Here is a 21179-nt window from a genome sequence, read left to right as displayed (position 1 = left end):
TTGCCTTTCCTTGTTTGCCCTGACTATCTTCTAGAAAAAAAAAGCACAGAGCGTATTCAGGTTGACAGCACAGACTTGTCAGCACTAGCCACTTTTAAAGTTGCATTTTGGAAAATCACCCTTCGCTTAAGGGACTCGTCAGGGTAGCAGCTCCATTAAAGCTATGATTTTTATCAAAAGTGGTAAGATATATGTGAACACATAAGAGCAATACCTTGTTATTCAGGTGCCTCCTCTAATGCTGTCCTCTGACTTAGTTGCTTTGAGTTAATGTTACTGAAGTTGCCCTGATGAAAGCAAGAATGCTCAGCCCAAAAGAGAGCTTGATAGCTGCAGCAATAACCACACAACTCCATTGTTTGTTTTATTTTTTCTCAATAAAATGATCTCTTATGGTTAATTTCTATCCCATTTTCCTCCAGTTTTAAATGATGTATTATAGTCGTCTTATGATCAGCAAAGAGTATAATTTGAGAAGCCAGTTCTATTGGCAAATGTCAGAAGAACAACAACAAAAAAAGCCACCCGTATGGATTTTTTTGTTTCCTTCATTCTTTCTTTGCCAAAAATCTTAATTAGGTTTGCAAGAGGGGAATTTTAGAAATTTTGTTTTCCTTGTATAACCTGTGAAATGAAAGCAAAATAGATTAAAGCAAGGGAAAAGATTAACTTAACAAGAGTGTTGTTTCTTTTCCTTTTAAACACTTTTTCAAGTAAAACTACACATTTTGTAGTTTATTAAAATATGAGACTTTGTATTTTCATCTGATTATCCTTGTAATTAATAACTATACATAGAAAAGAGAATGCTTTTATTTTTTAAATTTATTTTAATTGGGGGTTAGTTACTTTACAGTATTGTGGTTTTTGCCATACATTGACATGAATCAGCCATGGGTGTACATGTGTCCCCCATCCTGAACCCCCCTCCCACCTCCCTCCCGATCCCATCCCTCTGGGTTGTCCCAGTGCACCAGCTTTGAGTGCCCTGCTTCATGCACGGAACTTGGACTGGTCATGTATTTCACATATGGTAAAATACATACAATGCTATTCTTTGAAATCATCCCACCCTCACCTTCTCCCACAGAGTCCAAAAGTCTGTTCTTTACATCTGTGTCTCTTCTGCTATCTTGCATATAAGGTCATCATTACTATCTTTCTAAATTCTAATACAATTTCTAAATGTAAATATATTTGCATTAATATATTGTATTGGTGTTTTCCCTTCTGACTTACTTCACTCTGTGTAATAGGCTCCAGTTTCATCCACCTCTTTAGAACTGACTCAAATCCATTCTTTTTTATAGCTGAGTAATATTCCTGTGTATATGTACCACAACTTTCCTATCCATTCGTCTGCCGATGGACGTCTAGGTTGCTTCCATGCCATACGACCCAGCAATCCCACTGCTGGGCATACACACCGAGGAAACCAGAACTGAAAGACAATGTTTTTTAAAATTCCTTGTCATATTTGTGAATCTGTTTCTCTAACTACCTAAGTCATGTTTTTTTCTTACAGGATCGTGCAGGGAAAGACAAGAAATGCCTGTGAACTTTATGAAAGAAGATTGTGAATATACCATGTCAAGAAGAAAAATTTCTTATCATGTTAGCCTCTAAAAAATTTAAAAATTCAGTTCAGAAAAACATACTATAACCAGCCATTATTTTTTTAATGCCACACACATAGACTTATCATAATGGCATTATCACAGTATTGATGATGTTTCAGATATATTGTAAAGCCTGTATTCCAGCTCTTAAATAAAATATAAGCATGTTAAACACTTTATTTAGATACCGATAGTAACACTGGTGTATGGTGGCTGAAAGAGTGAAACATGAAAACAATGACCTTAAGTGCTTTTTTTTTAAGCCTGATGGTACTAGTTAACTCTTTTAAGACAGCTGTATTGATAATTATATTTTCAGTATTGTGTTTCTGCACCTGTTAAACTATTTTTGTTGACACTTATGTTAATAACACATAATTAGTAGGCATTCTGCTTTTTTAATGTTCATCTGGGAATGGAGTTTACATCTATTTGCATAACTGCCATAGCACTGAACTGAAATAATTTTACAACAATGTGGAATTCTTGAGATAGAAAGTTTATGTATAATGTATCCAAAAAGTAATGTTTCCCATTGCTGTGAGAGTTGCTAATTATACAGACATTACCTCATATATACGTACACTGGGGTCACAATTTCTCTGAGATGTTTCTATATTCTGAAAGCTACATATTAAATACTATTTTCCATTCATGTATTCATTTAGTTTCCTTTAGAAGAGGATGATTGTTATATTAATGTGATTTAGGTCGCTCCAGTGTTTAGACTTGAAAGCTATCTTCCTTGTTTCTTAAAGACCTAGATATAAAAAAAATGGAAAATAATTACTAGAGTCTTTACTTCCCTGATGTTTGTTTTATCCTTTATTATGATCATTTTAGCACCAACTTCATGCATAATTAGTTTTTTTCATTGTAACGTGGCAAATACAAAAGAAATGAGCAAGTACATAAGAATTTTATTTCAGATAAAAGGAGTTACTGCTAGAAAACAGACATGTAGGAGACATTTAACAGAGTAAGAAATGGGAATTAGGCCATATGGGCTGACAGAACCATAAATAACAAGGCAAGGGAACGCTGACAGAGGAGAGAACTGAACAAGCAGCAACTTAAAAATATCAAAGTGCCAGCCTACCAGAGTGAGATACAGATTCTGAGTATTTATGATCCTGGCCTGGTCAACAAACCAAGTCTAATGACAGAATCAGATCAGATCAGATCAGTCGCTCAGTCGTGTCCGACTCTTTGCGACCCCATGAATCGCAGCACGCCAGGCCTCCCTGTCCATCACCAACTCCCGGAGTTCACCCAGATTCACGTCCATCGAGTCAGTGATGCCATCCAGCCATCTCATCCTCTGTCGTCCCCTTCTGCCCCCAGTCCCTCCCAGCATCAGAGTCTTTTCCAATGAGCCAACTCTTCCCATGAGGTGGCCAAAGTACTGCAGTTTCAGCTTTAGCATCATTCCTTCCAAAGAACACCCAGGGCTGATCTCCTTCAGAATGGACTGGTTGGATCTCCTTGCAGTCCAAGGGACTCTCAAGAGTCTTCTCCAACACCACAGTTCAAAAGCATCAATTCTTCGGCACTCAGCCTTCCTCACAGTCCAACTCTCACATCCATACATGACCACTGGAAAAACCATAGCTTGACTAGAACAGAAAAATAGAAATTATACCACTTTAGAACTGACAGAACCAAATAATAATCCTATTCTCACCACTAATTTAGCCATTGGATTTTGCACAGATAAATCAAACTTGCTAGATTTCCATTTCCTCATCTCTGAAATGGGAATCATAACATTTAGGTTGGGATTAATATATAAACTGAGATAACACAGTAATTCCCAAAAGTTGTGCAGACTGTACAGCAAGGGGAAAGACCCAGTGCTCTTTGAAGGGCATAAGGATTTGAAAGATTCCCAGAAAGCACTTCGTACATTCAAGTAGTCTTAGTCCTCATCTCAATTGTAGAGGTCTGCAAACAGTCCTCAAAAATGTATCCAGTTTTCCCAAGTTAACATGAGTAGTTAGATCCAGGGCTAGGATTTGAGTCTAGAATTTAGGTGTCCTGGTTCCCCAGATATTACTCCAGTTTTTAATACACAGATTAGCTATAATTTGCTAAATAAAATACTGCCATATGTACTAACCAAGGTTTGGACCATGGAGTCTGGCTCCCGAGTGTGTCTGTTTTACACCAGGCTGAAGGCCTCTTGAACTCTGCTTGTTAATTCTTTTGACTCTCCTTGTCAGTGAGGGTATTTAGCAAATCCTATTATAAATAAACACAGACCTAGTCAAATTGCATATTAAGTTCCTCCTGTCAGTAATGACTTCCTTATATCTTAGGTTGTATTATAGGTTGAAACAGAAAGGTTACACTTGCCCTTTTCTATCAGTTAAGAGTTTTGTCAGATTCTCTCCCTACTTGCAAATGTACCTTGAACTTCCAGGTTATAGAAAGTCACACTTAAGAAGCTGTAGCTGAGGGACTTCCCTGAGGGTCCAGTGGTTAAGACTCTGTACTTCCAATGCAAAGAGCATGGGTTCGAGCCCTGATTGGGGAACTAGTTCCCACATGCCACTCAGTGTGGCCAAAAAAAGAAAAAAGTTCTAGCTGAGCATCTAGAATTTGGCATTAGTCATCTTCATTGTTTGTCTGACTCTATATTGGGCCCCTGTACTGGTAACTAGATTACTGGGAACTACCGTCTAGAGCCTGGAATTTAACTGCTTTCTATCGTGCTGTCTTGACGCCACCAACCTGCCTGGATCTGTAAATTCCCACGCTGCAGTCCCGGTGGGGCTCTGCCGAGAGCCTTGCCTCAGACCACACAGCTATAGCCTCCTGCATGCACCTGCTCCCGTTATCCTGTGCCACCTCTGTGGCTTGGTCTGGTTCTGCATTCCCATCTGGTTCTTTGCCTTCTCTGTCCCTCTCATCTACATACCACCAGAGCTGAACGGCCATGCCTGGTCCAACCAACGTGTGTTACGCCATGTGTCTGAGGACCCATGATGCAATGTATAAATAACAGGGGCTTTTTATGCCTTGCTCATGTCTAGAATGAGTTATCTGAAGTCCATGAAGCCCTTTTGAATTTCTTTTATTCTTCAGGCTAACCTTCCTAGAGTTCTTGACCCCCACTAATGAGAATTCAATTTGCTTTTTGTTTTAGCATTCCTTAAATCAGTTAACTGGGGCTTCCCAAGTGGCTCAGTGGTAAAGAATCCACCTGTAATGCAGGAGACATGGGCAGGAGACATCTTCATGTGCCGGGAAGATCCCCTGGAGAGGGAAATGGCAACCCACCCCCGTATTCTTGCCTGGAAAATCCCATGGACAGGGGAGCCTGGCAGGCTACAGTCCAGGGGGTCACAGAAGAGTCACACACGGCCTGGTGACTAAAAAACAATTTACTAAGTGCATTTTATTATTTCATAGTTGAGCTCTGGTGGTATGTAGATGGGAGGGCCCGCCCATCTCTTTCCTACTCGAAGAGTCTCATGCCTGCCATTTATGTTTGGATCATGATTTTAAATTACATCCTCTGCAGTCCAGCTTTTTACATTTAACTTACCCGTTATTAGTCCATCAGCAGCGTGTAGTGTGCCCCAACAATATCTGTGCATTTTACACAGGAAGAATTTACAAGGGAAGTCGACTTCTGGTCTCTCCTTTTTTATCTTTACTGTGACTTTCACCACAAGGAGGACGAAGCACACAGACACAAGAGCGTTCAGTTACCCCTTGTGTACATACACACACACATACAACATAAGAACTTGACTTCTGATTGTGACAAAATTAGGAAAGACTAAAGTTCCTACAGGCTTTTTGTTTTTTGTGGTCACAGGTGTTCTAAATTTGAACAAAGAACATATTTGAAGTTTTGGCTTTGCTCCCTAAGCCAGGTGCCTTCCTGGTCCACCAGGTTTCTTCATACTGTATTATCACTCCAGAAACCTTTGTTCCTCCTGAAGCAACACCCATGATAAAGAATTTCATTCTCATTCTCAGTGCACTGATGACTTCCTGCCACATCTCAGCCAAGGGCTTCCTGAAATAACACTCTACAAGGATTTACTTCCTGAAAGCTTTTTTTTTTTTCAAGTTTTTTTTTTCCCCTTGAAACAAAACTGACACACAACATAGAAAACAGAAAAAAATACAGTTCAGTTAATGCTCTTACATACCAATATTTATATATATATACAAATATTTACAAAAATGAAATCCTACAAGTTTTGTGACCTGTTTTGTGACCTGCTTTTATTCCTCCACATCAATACATGTTTTTCTACAGCAAGACCTCCAATAGGGTGTATAAAGATCACCCATCACCTGATGGGTCAGGGTTTCTTCAAGTTACATACAGTCGTACCTGTATGCCCCATTCACTACTAACTACACCATTGAGAATTACCCACCCAAGCAACAGGACTGTGCCATAATGAGGACAGAAAAAGGAGATGAAAGCCACTGTCCTGCGACAAAGAGCATGTGATTCATCCCCTGTTGTGGGACATTTAATGAGGAATTTTATAGGCAGAAAATGCTCTACGAGCAGACAAGCATAATTATTATATGCATAAATCAAATCCCACTTTGACTCCTAGTTTCTTCATTTTTAAAGTGAAAGACTACCTCACCACCTGGGGTGGCTCAGCGTAAGAACCTGCCTGCGATGTAGGAGACCACCTCCAATCCAGGAGACACCGGCTCTATTCCTGGATTGGGGAAAGGTTCTGGAGAAGGAAATGGCAACTCATTCCAGTATTCTTTCTTGGGAAATCCCATGGACAGAGGAGCCTGGTGGGCTACAGTCCATGGAGTCACAAAGAGTCAGACAGGACTGAGCAACTAAACCACCACCAAGACTCTACCTCAGGGACTTAGAGGATTAAATGAAGTAAAACAACTTTTTCTGGAAGAAAGTGACTCTGAATATTATACAAAAACTGGTACCCAATGGAAAATTGCCTTCGTGAAGAAGAAGAGAGAAGGAAGGAAGAGAGAAAGGAAAGAAAGACAAAGGGGGAAAAGAGGAAGAAAAGGGAGAGGGAGAGAGAGAATGGGAGGGAAGGAAAGAGAATGGGAAGGAAGGAGAGAAAGGAAGGGAGAAAAAGATAATCTGAAAGGAGAATTTATGCTTTAAAAGTGGACCCCCTAGTTCTACACAATGAAAATGCATCATAAGGCAGTTGCCAAGAACTTTTTCCTGACAACTCTGGGTTGTCATTCTGACAGCTCTTCTCCTGCCCTAGGCAAAGCCCAGCCTCTGATTTGCATAGAAATGCAATAAATGTTTATTTGAATTTAATTATATTTCTAATGTATCAGATTCTCTTCAGATAATTCTTCTCATCCCCTGTCTTTAGAGTATATCCTATTTGAAGATTACAACAAAATTAATTACAATTTGGACCAACTGTCTTAATACATCCCTGTTCCAGACCAGTGACATGCTGCTGCTGCTGCTGCTAAGTCGCTTCAGTCGTGTCCGACTCTGTGACCCCAGAGACAGCAGCCCACCAAGCTCCCCCGTCCCTGGGATTCTCCAGGCAATAACACTGGAGTGGCTTGCCATTTCCTTCTCCAATGTATGAAAGTGAAAAGTGAAAGTGAAGTCACTCAGGTTGTCTACTTGAAAGTTATACAGTCACGTCCGACTCCTAGCGACCCCATGGACTGCAGTCTACCAGGCTCCTCTGTCCATGGGATTTTCCAGGCAAGAGTACTGGAGTGGGGTGCCATTGCCTTCTCCGACCAGTGCCATATTTCCGTTCAAATCCCATTGGCAGATTTGATCTTGTGGAAGGGCCTGGGTCTGGGATGTCTTAGTAGCCACTTGAACCTTTATTGCCACTCATATTTTTCCTTTCCTGATGATTAAAATATATATGCACACCTGTGTGTGTGTGATATTTCTAACTCTTTGAAAAATAAGAAAGGGGCAAGGGTAGGGCCAGACCTACAGTTGGTGGGGCGTGGGGTTGCCCAGAGCAGATAAAATTTGTGGAAATCTCTGTAAGAAAAACAGTATAAAATTACCAAAGCAAAATTAGATTTGAACGTGAGAATTTCTTCAGAATAAGAACAAAAATGACGACAAATTGCTAGAGCCTTGGAGACCCAGCTCCCTTTCTCCTAAGTTCTCCCTGGGCAGTTTATCAGGAATGCTTCCTGGCTGGACTCGACCACTCCAGTATTCCAAGGGTACCTATGTCAGGTGAGAGGCCCAAAGCTAAACTTCATTAGCTCATACAAATCTACCTCTAGGTGGTCAAGTGGCTAAGACTTCGTGCTCCCAATACAAGGGACTTGGGTTCAATCCCTAGTAAGGGAACTAGATAGATCCCACATGCCACAGCTAAGAGTTTGCATGCCACAACTAAACAACAACAACAAAATTTCACATGTCACAACTAAGATCCAAGATCCCTCATGCCACAACTAAGATCTGGTGCAGCCAAATAAGTAAATATTAAGCAAATCTGCCTCTAGGCAAGACATGAGAGGGAAAAGTTAATGTAATCAACTTTTTCAAAATTTAGTGGAACATGCATCACAATTGCTGTTTTACTTCATAATATGTATATTAGTTTCCCAGGGCTGCTGCAATACATTATCACAAATGTTGCTCATAACAAGTGTATTCTGTTAAGATTCTGGGGATTAGAAGTCTGCAATAAGTGTTCAGTTCAGTCGCTCAGTCATGTCCAACTCTTTGTAACCCCATGGACTGCAGCACGCCAGGCCTCCCTGTCCATTACCAACTCCTGGAGTTCACTCAAACTCATGTCCATCGAGTTGGTGATGCCATCCAACCATTTCATCCTCTGTTGTCCCCTTCTCCTCCTGCCCCCAATCCCTCCCAGCATCAGAGTCTTTTCCAATGAGTCAACTCTTCGCATGAGGTGGCCAAAGTACTGGAGTTTCAGCTTCAACATCAGTCCTTCCAATGAATATTCAGGACTGATTTCCTTTAGGATGGACTGGTTGGATCTGCTTGCAGTCCAAGGGACTCTCAAGAGTCTTCTCCAACACCACAGTTCAAAAGCATCAATTCTTCAGTGCTCAGCTTTCTTCACAGTCCAACTCTCACATCCATACATGACTACTGGAAAAACCAGAGCCTTGACTAGATGGACCTTTGTTGGCAAAGTAATGTCTCTGCTTTTTAATATGCTGTGTAGGTTGGTCATAACTTTTCTTCCAAGTGTGAGGGAGCTAAAATCCAAGTATCAGCAGAGCGGGTTCCTTCTGGAAGCTCTAGTGGATGACCTGTTTCCCACCTTTTCGAGCTCTGCACTTGTCTGGCCCCATTCTATCCTCAGAGCCAGTTACGGCCAGTGAAGTCCTCATGTCACGTTGCACTCTGACATTGGTCTTCTACTTCCCTCTTTTACATTTAAGGACTCTTGTGGTTACATGGTGTCCTACCCAGAGAAGCCAGGATAATGTTGATCTTAAAACGCAATTGATTTGCTTACCATCTGCTTTTGATTTAATTCCACCTGCTACCTTAATTCCTCTTTGCCACATAATTTAGCACACTTAACAGTTTCTGAGGATTAGAATATGGTCATCTTTAGGGGAGGGGGGTGTTATTTTTCTATCTGTGCTCCCCTGGTGGCTCAAATGATAAAGAATCTGCCTGCAATGCAGGAGACCTGGGTTCGACCCCGAGTCAGGAAAAATCCGTGGAGAAGAGAATAACCACCCACCCCAATATTCTTGCCTGGAGAATTCCATGAACAGAGCAGCCTGGTAGCCTACAGTCCATGGGGTAGCAAGAGTCAGACATGACTGAGTGGCTAACACTTTCACTTCGCTTTATTGTTCTAGCTACCACAGTGAGGAAACTATGTGAATGCCAAGTACTTTTGAAAGTGTGATTTGTAATCAGACACCCATAACATTTTATTAGTTCTTAGTGTGGAGAATTTGGTGGGGTGTCGGGGAGGTGGAGTATAGAGGAAATTTTATTTTTTTAATTGAAGTATTAGTTGATTTACAATGTAAATCAATGTGTAGTTTCAGGTATATAGCAAAGTGACTCAGTTATACATACATATTTTTCAGATTCTTTTCCCTTGTAAGATTATTATAAAATACTGTGTATAGTTCCCGGGAGAATTTGTACTTTTAATTAGACTATCTATGAGGCAATCCAAAGCACAGTTGTACATTTCAAAACCGAAACAGAGCAAAACCCAAGCTCACCATGCCCAGAGCCTGCTGCCTTTGGTTTTCCCTAATGAAGGCAGTTGCAAAATTCTGTCAACACTAGAAGATATCAGATGCAGGATTTTATCTAAAGAAAACAGAATTTCAAAAAGATACCTGATTGAACACACACTTTTACTCTCTCCTAAACTGCACTAAACTGCAATGGCACCCCACTCCAGCACTCTTGCCTGGAAAATCCCGTGGACGGAGGAGCCTGGTAGGCTGTAGTCCATGGGGTCGCTAAGAGTTGGACACGACTGGGCAACTTCACTTTCATGCATTGGAGCAGGAAATGGCAACCCACTCCAGTGTTCTTGCCTAGAGAATCCCAGGGATGGGGGAGCCTGGTGGGCTGCCGTCTATGGGGTCGCACAGAGTCGGACACAACTGAAGCGACTTAGCAGCAGCAGCAGCAGCAAACTGCACTAAAACTAAAGAAAGTTTTTAAAGGCATAACCTATAAGAAAAGTGAGAAGGAACAGCACCAATGTTCTAGGAGCTGCAGCGCAGATGAACAAGTGGTACTGACTTGGTAGAATTGAAAAAGAATGAATTCTACTTTCGGGGGAGGGAAGAGGTGGGGGAGAAGGGGCAAGTCAAGAAAAGGGCCAAATAACAGAAGCTCTGGGAGTGATGGCACCAGCTACTCCCGGCAAAGGAGGGCAGGCATAGGCTGAAATGAGGAAGGTTAGTTGAAAGCTGCTTGAAAAGCACTTAGATCCCTAGATGCCCCAGTCTTCCTGCCATGCTGGGTGATGTCCCTCCCTCACCCCAACAGAGATGATTCATCTCTTTGAAGAGGCTAAAGCAGAAAGTCTTTTTCCAAAAGAGGAAAACACATGTGTTAAGTAAATGACACAGCATACTAATTGCAGAACTTCTTCCTCAACCCACCATGACAGCAGCCAGTCCCTCACTTCCAGGCAGAAGACCAAACAAGTCTTTTTCTAGGTGGGGACCTCTCGGACACTGGAAGAAAGACCTTATGACACAGCCATGAGTGTTGACATCAGGGGTTCCCAGTCAACTCTCCCTGCAGGACACCTCATCCTCTCACTCGGAAATTCTGGGCAGCTATGAGGCCCCTACTTGTACATACAAGGAGGCAATCAAATCTTAGGAGACCTGATAAGAAAAGCCTCTGATATGAAAAAAATTGAAACCAAAAACACAAGCTGGAAAAAAAAAATGTGATGAAAATACAAAATATTCAGGAGGAAGAAAAGTACAGTAAAAATAATAACAGCTCAATGTTTTCAGAGAAACTGGATTCTTATTTCAATTCACCCATAAAATCAGAACTGGAAGGTATAAAAAAAAATCTTTTTTGCAGAAAATAAAAATGAGCCCTTTTAGGGAGAAACAGAGGAGAGCCCATCATATCATCATATCCCTAGCATACTGTCTAAAAATAGACCCACCCGAATGACCTGAGTTCAGAGAGAAGATTCTACAAGTTTCATGTGAGAAAACCAACACACAAAGGTGAAGGGAATCCAAACTTCTCAAAAGGAAATCTGGAAGGTAGAAGACGCTAGAGCAAAGCTTTCCAAAGTCTGAGAGAAAAGCATTTCTAACCCAGAATTCTGTACTCAATCAAGTTATAAATCAAGTATGAAGGAAGAATAAAAACGTTTTCAGGCTCTTAAATTCTCAAAAAATTTACCTCCCACACACCCCTCCTCAGGGAACTGCGTCTAGAGGATGTGCTCCACCTACGTGATGAGTAAACTGAAAAGGTGGAAGCCAGGAACCAGGAAAACAGAGATCAGCTCAGCGAGAGACAGAGGGCAGGAGGATGGTGAAGGGAGATTCTTAGCTAGGAAGCAGCTCAGATGACTCTGGGAGAGGCTTTTTCAGGAAGATGTTGTTCATCAAATTCCTGTTGTGAATGAACATACTGGATATAAGGAACATATGGAAAGGAGACTTTGATTATGCTGGAGGAGTGTTTGAGGTTAAACGGTGATGTTTCAGTGGTCATGGAAAACTAGGCAAATAACACAAAAGAAGGGAACTAAAAAATACCCAAGAAAGTAAAAACTCAAAGCAAAGGGCTTCCCTGGTAGTCCAGTGGTTAGGAATCTGCCTGCCAGTGCAGGGAACATAGATTCGATCGCTGGTCTGGAAAGATCCCACATGCTCAGGAGCAACGAAGCCCATGTGCCACAACTATTGAACCCATGCGCCGCAGCTATGGAAGCCTACACACCCTGGAGCCTGTGCTCCACAGCAAGGGAAGCCACGGCAGTAAGAAGCCCACACACTGCAGCTAGGGAGTAGCCCCTGCTCACCACAACTAGAGAAAGCCCATGCCCAGCAATGAAGACCTAGCACAGCCAATGATAAATACATACATCTTAAAAAAAAAAAAAAAACTCAAAGGAACACATCCCAAAAAAGTCCAGGAAATAAAAAGTAATAGAAGCTTGCCATATAGTTCATTCTGAATAGAAAACAGAATTATAATAATGTGAATCCTCATTCTTTGTGTTGGATTTGGAGCCTTTTCACACCACACGCCACCATCAGCACATATTAGCCGTGTAACCTTAGCCAAATCATTTAACCACAGTGAGCTTCGGTTTCCTCTTTCTTAAGTGATTGGGTTTTTTCAGGTAAGTTAGATATTGCATGCGGTAAGTGCTGGGGCTTGGTTGTTACCACTTGTGCTGCCTGAGAAGCACCCTTGTAGAACTAGTCAATTCCTGAAATCAGAACACTGATTAAAAAAAGAAAACAATAGTGCTAACTTAGGAATCTATTTCACTTTTCTAGAAGTACTGTTGAGATGAAGGCGATGTTTATAATACATTACGAGCTCTTTGAAAGAAAGCCTTGTTTAGATTTGTTTATATTGGTCTTCCGCCCGTATTAGCATCTCCATTTGTTCCTAGTGTAATTAGATTAACATTATATCAGCATATGACTTTGCCTTTTCCAGAACTCTAATTAAGATTTTAAAGAAGATGTATACCAGTGGGAATCTCTCATTCACCCTCTGTTAAACACCTTTCCTATTTGATTATGATTTCACTTACTAATTCGTTCTGGCTTTTGTCTTGCAAACAATTTTTGATTTTTATTACATGAATGAGGTTTGAACTGATCCAGCAAATGGTTTACAAGGTCCAGGTGTCAGATGAATTGGCAAACTAAATAGAAGACAGCCATTGAGTAGAAAATCGTGACCAAGGTTACCTCTGCTGATCTATTAAAAGGACTGTGCTATGAATTTTTCCCCAATTTAAGTATTTTGGGGGGCACCAAATCTACACTGAGTATCATCATAATAGTAACAGCCAACATTGGATTGAGTACTCACTGTATGCTGAGTTTTCATTGCTTTACCCACTCATTTGATTATTGCAGAAATCCTATGATGCAAATACTTTTATTATCCCCAATTTGCAAGCAAGAAAAATAAGTCTTGGAGACTTAAATATGTCTCCTGAGTTTCCCAAGGAATGGCAAAGCAGGGTCTCAAACCCAAATCCCATCCCTGGAATCCAGCATGAGCACTGTGGCTGCTGCTGCTGCTGCTAAGTCACTTCAGTCATGTCCGACTCTGTGCGACCCCATAGACGGCAGCCCACCGGGCTCCCCCGTCCCTGGGATTCTCCTGGCAAGAACACTGGAGTGGGTTGCCATTTCCTTCTCCAATGCATGAAAGTGAAAAGTGAGCACCGTGGAGGGGACCACAAAACCAAAGCAGAAAGAGAAAGGAATGAACTACCAAGGTCCAGGAAGTTCTCTTGAGTTTAATCATCACAACAATACCATGAAAGATAACTATTTCCTTATACCTGTGAGACAGGTTAGGAAACTTTCCCAGGGTCACAGAGATAAGTTTCTGCCCTCAAGAAACCTATTTCTACTGGGAGTTAACACACACACAGAGAAGGCACTGGCTCAACTACAGATGATGTCAAATGTGTGGTAGAAAAAAATATATATAGTAAGATCTCCAAAGAAGAAGCATTCAATCCAAGGGAGAGGCTGGGAGACGTCCTGGAGGAAGTTGATGAGCAAAGCTTGATGTGTCCATTTCTGATAGACAGAAGGGGAGAACAGCATTGTTTTCTTCTGCACTTGCAATCTTCCTCCTTTTGTAAATGTTCACTATTTTTCATGATATTGGCTTTGATGACAAAAACTCATTTCCAGATTCTTCTCTTTTTATAGGAATTTCAAAGCAGAGACAAATGCCTAAGCTTAGAAAATGATAAGCATGAGTGGAATACATTCAAAAATTTTTTAAAATAAAAAGCATGATTGGAAGAGCAGAATATGGAAACTCAAGAGAAGGGAGGCTGTTCTCTTAAGGTTAGAATAAAGGGAGGGAAAGGATACATGCTGAGAAATGAAGGGAGGGAAGAAAAAGAAAATTCAGAGTATAGGGGGAAAAGTGCAATTCCCTGAGGGAGGTCTATCTTGAGACAAGAATTGGATTCAAAACCTTTGTGGCCCAGACCATTGACCTCCATGCTGTTGGAGAGATTTTCATAAATAATAAAGTGCTGCCTCTTTAAAAAAAAAAAAAAAAAAGGAATTTCAGTGATGTAGGGAGAAGAAAGCTTTCTCTCAGCTAAGATGTGTGCATTTCCTCCAGATAAATGGCACGTCGTCTCAATCTAGGAAAGTATTGCCACTGCTTAGCATTTGGGATGAAGCCAGCAGCAACGTTCAGCAAATATGGGTTCCATCTACTGGAAAATAATTGCCTTTACATCTTGTGACATCTTCCACGGACTCTGCAATGAAAATCAATTATAATCCCTTTTTGTGGGAGAAACTAAATTAGAAAGAGAAGTGATTAGAAACAGAAGGCAGCTTGACACTTGTGATGCCAGATTTGCTCAACGTGTGATTCAAAAGCCATGGATAAGTTTTTCTGGCCATTCTCCCAATTAACAACCTTTAGCTTACTTAAAAGCCAAAATCCATGACTCAAAAGAGCGTGCTAGGAAGAAATTTTTGACAGATAAAATTAGCAATTCCTGGCAACATCAAATAGCATATACACACACTCATGTACCTTTTTTTGAAATGAAGCTCAAAATATACCAAGATCTAACTCAAACTGCTCCCCAAGGCTCCAAAACTCAGTTATAAGAGTTAACGTTTATCACGTGTTCACTATGTGCCAGGCAGTGCATTTAATTCTCACACTAACACAATGAATTAGGTACTATTCTCACATAACCTTATTTTTTAAACTATGAGACACAATCAAGGGAAAGCTAAACAACTGCCCACAGAGAAGGCAACAGCACCCCACTCCAGTGCTCTTGCCTGGAAAATCCCATGGACGGAAGAGCCTAGTGGGCTGCCGTCTAAGGGGTTGCACAGAGTCGGACACGACTGAAGCGACTTAGCAGCAGCAGCAGCAAACAACTGTCCAACGTCACAAAGGTAGAAAACAACAGAGCTCTGGCTGAAACTCAATCTGACTTCACTACACTCTGGACAAAGTCCTTACCTTCAAAAGAGTTTAAAGTCTAATAGTGAATTCAGACAAGTACCCTTCAGTGTGGTAAGACTGCTTAGGACCAGTGTAGGGAGATCATCTAACCTTGCTTTTGGCTCCTGGAGAAGGATTCATGAAAGGAATAACAAAACCAAGGCAGAAGCTTAGGAATGGCTAAAGTGGGAAGGAATTCCAAGTAGAGGAAGCAGATATCCAAGCTCAGAGATAAAAGAGAGATCAGTATCTTAGGTGTATAAGAGGAGAGGGCTAATGGCAATGAAGAGTTATTTTGAAAGATTTTAGCTAAGGATAGATCTAACTGGATTTGCATTTCTAGAACTGTTTTTGACTGGTTTGGAGAATGACTTTTGAGAAGAGCAAGAAGAAAAGGAGGGAGATCTGATAGGAGGCTATTGCCTTAGGGGTAATCTATTCATCAAGGTGGAAGACACTGAAACAGGCACAGGTTGAATAATGGGGTTGAAAGAAGATAACAAATTCCATTTGAACTGTGTGGAAGTTCTCGTGCAACATATGGATACAAAGGGATCATTCTTCTACTTTAAAAAAGGATAACTCATATAAGCCATTTTAATCACTTAGTTTTCCTAATATATTTTAAAAACCTTGATTCACAAAATTTTGATGATATGGTCTTTCTGACAGAACTTTTTTTTTATCTAGTAATCCACAACTATCAGATACATATACATACGTACAATTTTTCTTACCACTAGGGAATTTCAAACATTATTATTGTTATTGTTTTGGCTGTACTGCATGGCTTGTGGGATTTTAGCTCCCTGCTCAGGGATGGAACCCATGGCCCCTGCAACGGAAGAGCGGAGTGCTAACTACTGGGCCACAAGGGAATTCCCATATTATTTCTTTTCACATAACTGAAAACTTAAAATATGGAACTAAAAAAATAAACTCAAATTGCACCAAACACTGCAAAATAAAAGTATTAGTTCATTGTGTGCTTAGTCACTCAAACTTATGTTAGCTTAATGGGCTTCCCAGATGGTGCTAGTGGTAAAGAACCGGCCTGCCAGTGTAGGTAGACGTAAGAGACACAGGTTTGATCCCTGGGTTGGAAAAATCCCCTGGAGGAGGGCATGGGAATCTACTCCAGTATTCTTGCCTGGAGAATCCCATGAACTGAGGAGTCTGTAAGGCTGCAGTCCATAGGGTCACTTAGAGCCAGACACAATTGAAGCAATTTAGCATACATGCATGCACATGTTAGCTTAATAATTACAGATGGTTACATATAGAAATATTATATATATATACATGTCTATATACATAATATCTTTTTTAGGTATTAGTTCTAGAAGGTCTTGTAGGTCTTCATAGAACCATTCAACCTCAGCGTTACTGGTTGGGGCATAGACTTGGATTACTGTGATATTGAATGGTTTGCCTTGGAAATGAACAGAAATCATTCTGTTGTTTTTGAGACAGCATGCAAGTACTGCATTTCAAACTAAAAGCAAGGAAAGATGTCGTTTTCATCATAGGGGACTGGAATGCCAAAGCAGGAAGTCAAGAGATACCTGGAGTAACAGGCAAGTTTGGTCTTGGAGTAGAAAATGAAGCAGGGCAAAAGCTAACAGAGTTTTGCCAAGAGAATACTCTGGTCACAGCAAACACCCTCTTCCAACAACAAAAGAAACGACGCTACACATGGACATCACCAGATGGTCAACGCAGAAATCAGATTGATTATATTCTTTGAAGCCTATACAGTCAGATGGAGAAGCTCTATACAGTCAGCAAAAACAAGACTGAGCCACAGTCAGCTCATGAACTCCTTATTGCCAAATTCAGACTGAAATTGAAGAAAGTAGGGATAACCACTAGACCATTCAGTTATGACCTAAATCAAATCCCTTACGACTATACAGTGAAAATGACAAATAGATTCAAGGGATTCTATCTGATATACAGTGTGCCTGAAGAACTATGGATGGAAGTTTGTATCTTGGAGGCTGTGATCAAAAGCATCCCCAAGAAAAAGAAATGCAAAATGGCAAAATGGTTGTCTGAGGAGGCCTTACAAAGAGCTGAGAAAAGGAGAGAGCAAAAGGCAAAGGCAAAAAGGAAAGATATATCCATCTGAATGCAGAGTTCCAAAGAATAGCAAGGAGAGATAGGAAAGCCTTCCTCAGTGATCAATGCAAAGAAATAGAGGAAAACAATAGAATGGGAAAGACTAGAGATCTCTTCAAGATAATCAGAGATACCGAGGGAACATTTCATGCAAATATGGGCACCATAAAGGACAGAAATGGTATGGACCTAACGGAAGCAGAAGATATTAAGAAGAGGTGGCAAGAATACACAGAACTATACAAAAACAATCTTCACGACCCAGATAACCACGATGGTGTGATCACCCACCTAGAGCCAAGCATCTTGGAGTGTGAAGTCAAGTGGGCCTTCACTACAAACAAAGCTAGTGGAGGTGATGGAATTCCAGTTGAGCTATTTCAAATCCGAAAAGATGATGCTGTGAAAGTGCTGCACTCAATATGCCAGCAAATTTGGAAAACTCAGCAGTGGCCACAGGACTGGAAAAGGGTCAGTTTTCATTCCAATCCAAAGGAAGGGCAAGCCAAATAATGTTCAAACTACTGCACAATTGCACTCATCTCACACAATAGCAAAGTAATCCTCAAAATTCTCCAAGCCAGGCTTCAACAGTACATGAACCAAGAACTTCCAGATATTCAAGCTGGATTTAGAAAAGGCAGAGGAACCAGAGATCAATTGCCAACATCCGCTGGATCATTGAAAAAGCAAGAGAGATCCAGAAAAACATCTGCTTTCTTGACTATGCCAAAGCCTTTGACTGTGTGGATCACAGCAAACTGTGGGAGATTCTTCAAGAGATAGGAATACCAGACCACCTGACCTGCCTCCTGAGAAATCTGTATGCAGGTCAAGAAGCAACAGTTAGGACTAGACATGGAACAACAGACTGATTCCAAATTTGGAAAGGAATACGTCAAGGCTGTATATTTTTGCCCTGCTTATTTAACTTATATGCAGAGTACATCATGTGAAATGCCAGGCTGGATGAAGCACAAGCTGTAATCAAGACTGCCAGGAGAAATATCAATAACCTCAGATATGCAGATGACACCACCCTTATGACAGAAAGAAAAGAGGAACTAAAGACCCTCTTGATGAAAGTGAAAGAGGAGAGTGAAAAAAGCTGGCTTAAAACTCAACATTAAAAAAAAGAAGATCATGACATCCAGTCCCATTACTTCATGGCAAAGATGGGGAAACAATGGAAACAGTGACAGACTTTATTTCTTCAGCTCCGAGAGCACTGCAGATGGTGACTGCAGCCATGAAATTAAGAGATGCTTGCTCCTTGGAAGAAAAGCTATGACCAACCTAAACAGCATATTAAGAAGCAGAGACATTACTTTGCCGACAAAGGTCTGTCTAGTCAAAGCTATGGTTTTTCCAGTAGTCGTGTATGGATTTGAGAGTTGAAACATAAAGAAATCTGAGCACTGAAGAACTGATGCTTTTGAACTGAGGTGTTGGAGAAGACTCTTGAGAGTCCCTTGGATTGCAAGGAGTTTAAACCAGTTAATCCTAAAGGAAATCAGTCCTGAATATTCATTGGAAAGACTGATGCTGAAGCTCCAATACTTTGGCCACCTGATGCAAAGAACTGACTCATTTAAAAGATCCTGATACTGGGAAAGATTGAAGGCGGGAGGAGAAGAGGACAACAGAGGATGAGATGGTTGGATGCCATCACCAACTTGATGGACATGAGTTTGAGTAAGCTCTGGGAGTTGGTGATGGACAGGGAAGTCTGGCATGCTGCAGTCCATGGGGTTGCAGAGTTGGACAGGACTAAGTGACTGAACTGAGCTGATACATAATATGTTTCATAATATATAATATAAAATGTTATTTAATAACATAATAAATATGTTTCTTTGTTCTATCACCTGAGAGGGCCTGTAAGCAATGACATTGCAGTAGCAAAGAGCACAACCATTACTTACATCTTGGTTTCTATCACCATTTCCCAATAAAGTGAACCAGAGTTCTTTGGAGAAATGGCTGATTTCAGGACTGACACAGAAAATATATAAGATAAGCCCGGAACATGTTGTAATGCCAGAAAGTAAGAGAATGCTCCAAAAATGAAAAACCACCTTACATTAATGGGGCATGTCAAAGGAGCACAGGAGCAACTGAAGATCTCCTAATAACCAAGCAGGAACAATGTAATCAACACATAACTAGCATTGGGCTATAATGCAAGGACCTCCCCAGTGACTCAGTGGAAAAGAATCTGACTGCAGTGCAGGAGACGCAGGAGATGCAGATTTGATCCCTGGGTCAGGAAAGTCCCCTGGAGAAGGAAATGGCACCCTATTCCAGTATTCTTACTTAAAAAATTCCATAGGCAGAGGAGCCTGGCAGGCTACAGTCCATAGGGTCACAGAGGCAGATATGACTGAAGTGACTGAGCACACACACACATAAAGTAAATACGCATAATTCCATAAAGACATCAAGAAATGATTGAATAAATGAATCAATGGGGAAAGGAGAAGACAAATCTCCCTTGCAGAATAATTCCAAATAATTTATATAGATAATCTGTCCTCGAGGAGGTGGAGTTTAGCTTCCTACTATTTAAGTGTGGGCTGCATGTAGTGAATTTCTTCAAGCAGTACAGCATAGAAAGGGTGATGGTGGTGAGAGAGAGTCATGTTACAGTGGAGAAACCCAACAAACACCACCTCAGCCAGGTGCTCAAGGTCAATATCAACAGTAAGTCATGTTGATACTATGTAACCTTGATAGGTGATAAAAATGACTGTCTCTGTGGTTTTCCTCTCCCCAAAAAATATATCACCCCTTTAAGTATGGGAAAAACCAGACAAATTCCAATAGAGGGACAACCTACAAAATACTTGGCCAGCACTCCTCAAAACTGTCAAGGTCATCAAAACCAAGGGAAGTCTGTCACAGCCAAGAGTATTATCAAAGGGAACTTGGGTCCACTTGCTATACAACAAAGCCAATCTACTGACACGGGGTTGTGGTGAATGAAAGTAGTAAATGAAAGCATTTATTTGCAGGACACCAAAGGAGAAAAGGAAAGATATAAGCATCTGAATGCAGAGTTCCAAAGAATAGCAAGAAGAGATAAGAAACCCTTCTTCAGCGATCAATGCAAAGAAATAGAGGAAAACAACAGAATGGGAAAGACTAGAGATCTCTTCAAGAAAATTAGAGATACCAAGGGAACATTTCATGCAAAGATGGGCACCATAAAGGACAGAAATGGTATGGACCTAACAGAAGCAGAAGATATTAGGAAGAGGTGGCAAGAATATACAGAACTGTACAAAAAAGATCTTCACGACCCAGATAATCACAATGGTGTGATCACTGACCTAGAGCCAGACATCCTGGAATGTGAAGTCAAGTGGGCCTTAGCAAGCATCACTACGAGCAAAGCTAGTGGAGGTGATGGAATTCCAGTTGAGCTATTCCAAATCCTGAAAGATGATGCTGTGAAAGTGCTGCACTCAATATGCCAGCAAATTTGGAAAACTCAGCAGTGGCCACAGGACTGGAAAAGGTCAGTTTTCATTCCAATCCCAAAGAAAGACAATGCCAAAGAATGCTCAAACTACCACACAAGTGCACTCATCTCACACACTAGTAAAGTAATGCTCAAAATTCTCCAAGCCAGGCTTCAGCAATATGTGAACCGTGAACTTTCTGATGTTCAAGTAGGTTTTAGAAAAGGCAGAGGAACCAGAGACCAAATTGCCAGCATCCTCTGGATCATGGGAAAAGCAAAAGAGTTCCAGAAAAACATCTATTTC

The 21179-nt window shown here is 41.0% G+C and overlaps 1 protein-coding gene across 3 annotated transcripts in view; it reads left to right on the top strand.

Annotated features, from left to right (window-relative positions):
* BCAP29 (B cell receptor associated protein 29) overlaps positions 1-2277 on the top strand; it is a 51462-nt gene extending 49185 nt beyond the window's left edge. For all 3 annotated transcript variants that reach the window (XM_070369620.1, XM_070369622.1, XM_005901426.3), the window contains exon 8: positions 1526-2277. In XM_070369620.1, the coding sequence (XP_070225721.1) occupies positions 1526-1558 (33 nt within the window). In that variant the 3' untranslated portion in view covers positions 1559-2277. The remainder of the gene's footprint in view (positions 1-1525) is intronic.
* The last annotated feature ends 18902 nt before the right edge of the window (positions 2278-21179 follow it).

The sequence above is a fragment of the Bos mutus genome, chromosome 4 (genome assembly GCF_027580195.1).
Source record: "Bos mutus isolate GX-2022 chromosome 4, NWIPB_WYAK_1.1, whole genome shotgun sequence".
NCBI classification, from domain to species: domain Eukaryota; kingdom Metazoa; phylum Chordata; class Mammalia; order Artiodactyla; family Bovidae; genus Bos; species Bos mutus.
The sequence above is the reverse complement of the archived record's forward strand: the minus strand, read 5'-3'. Positions and strand labels throughout refer to the sequence as shown.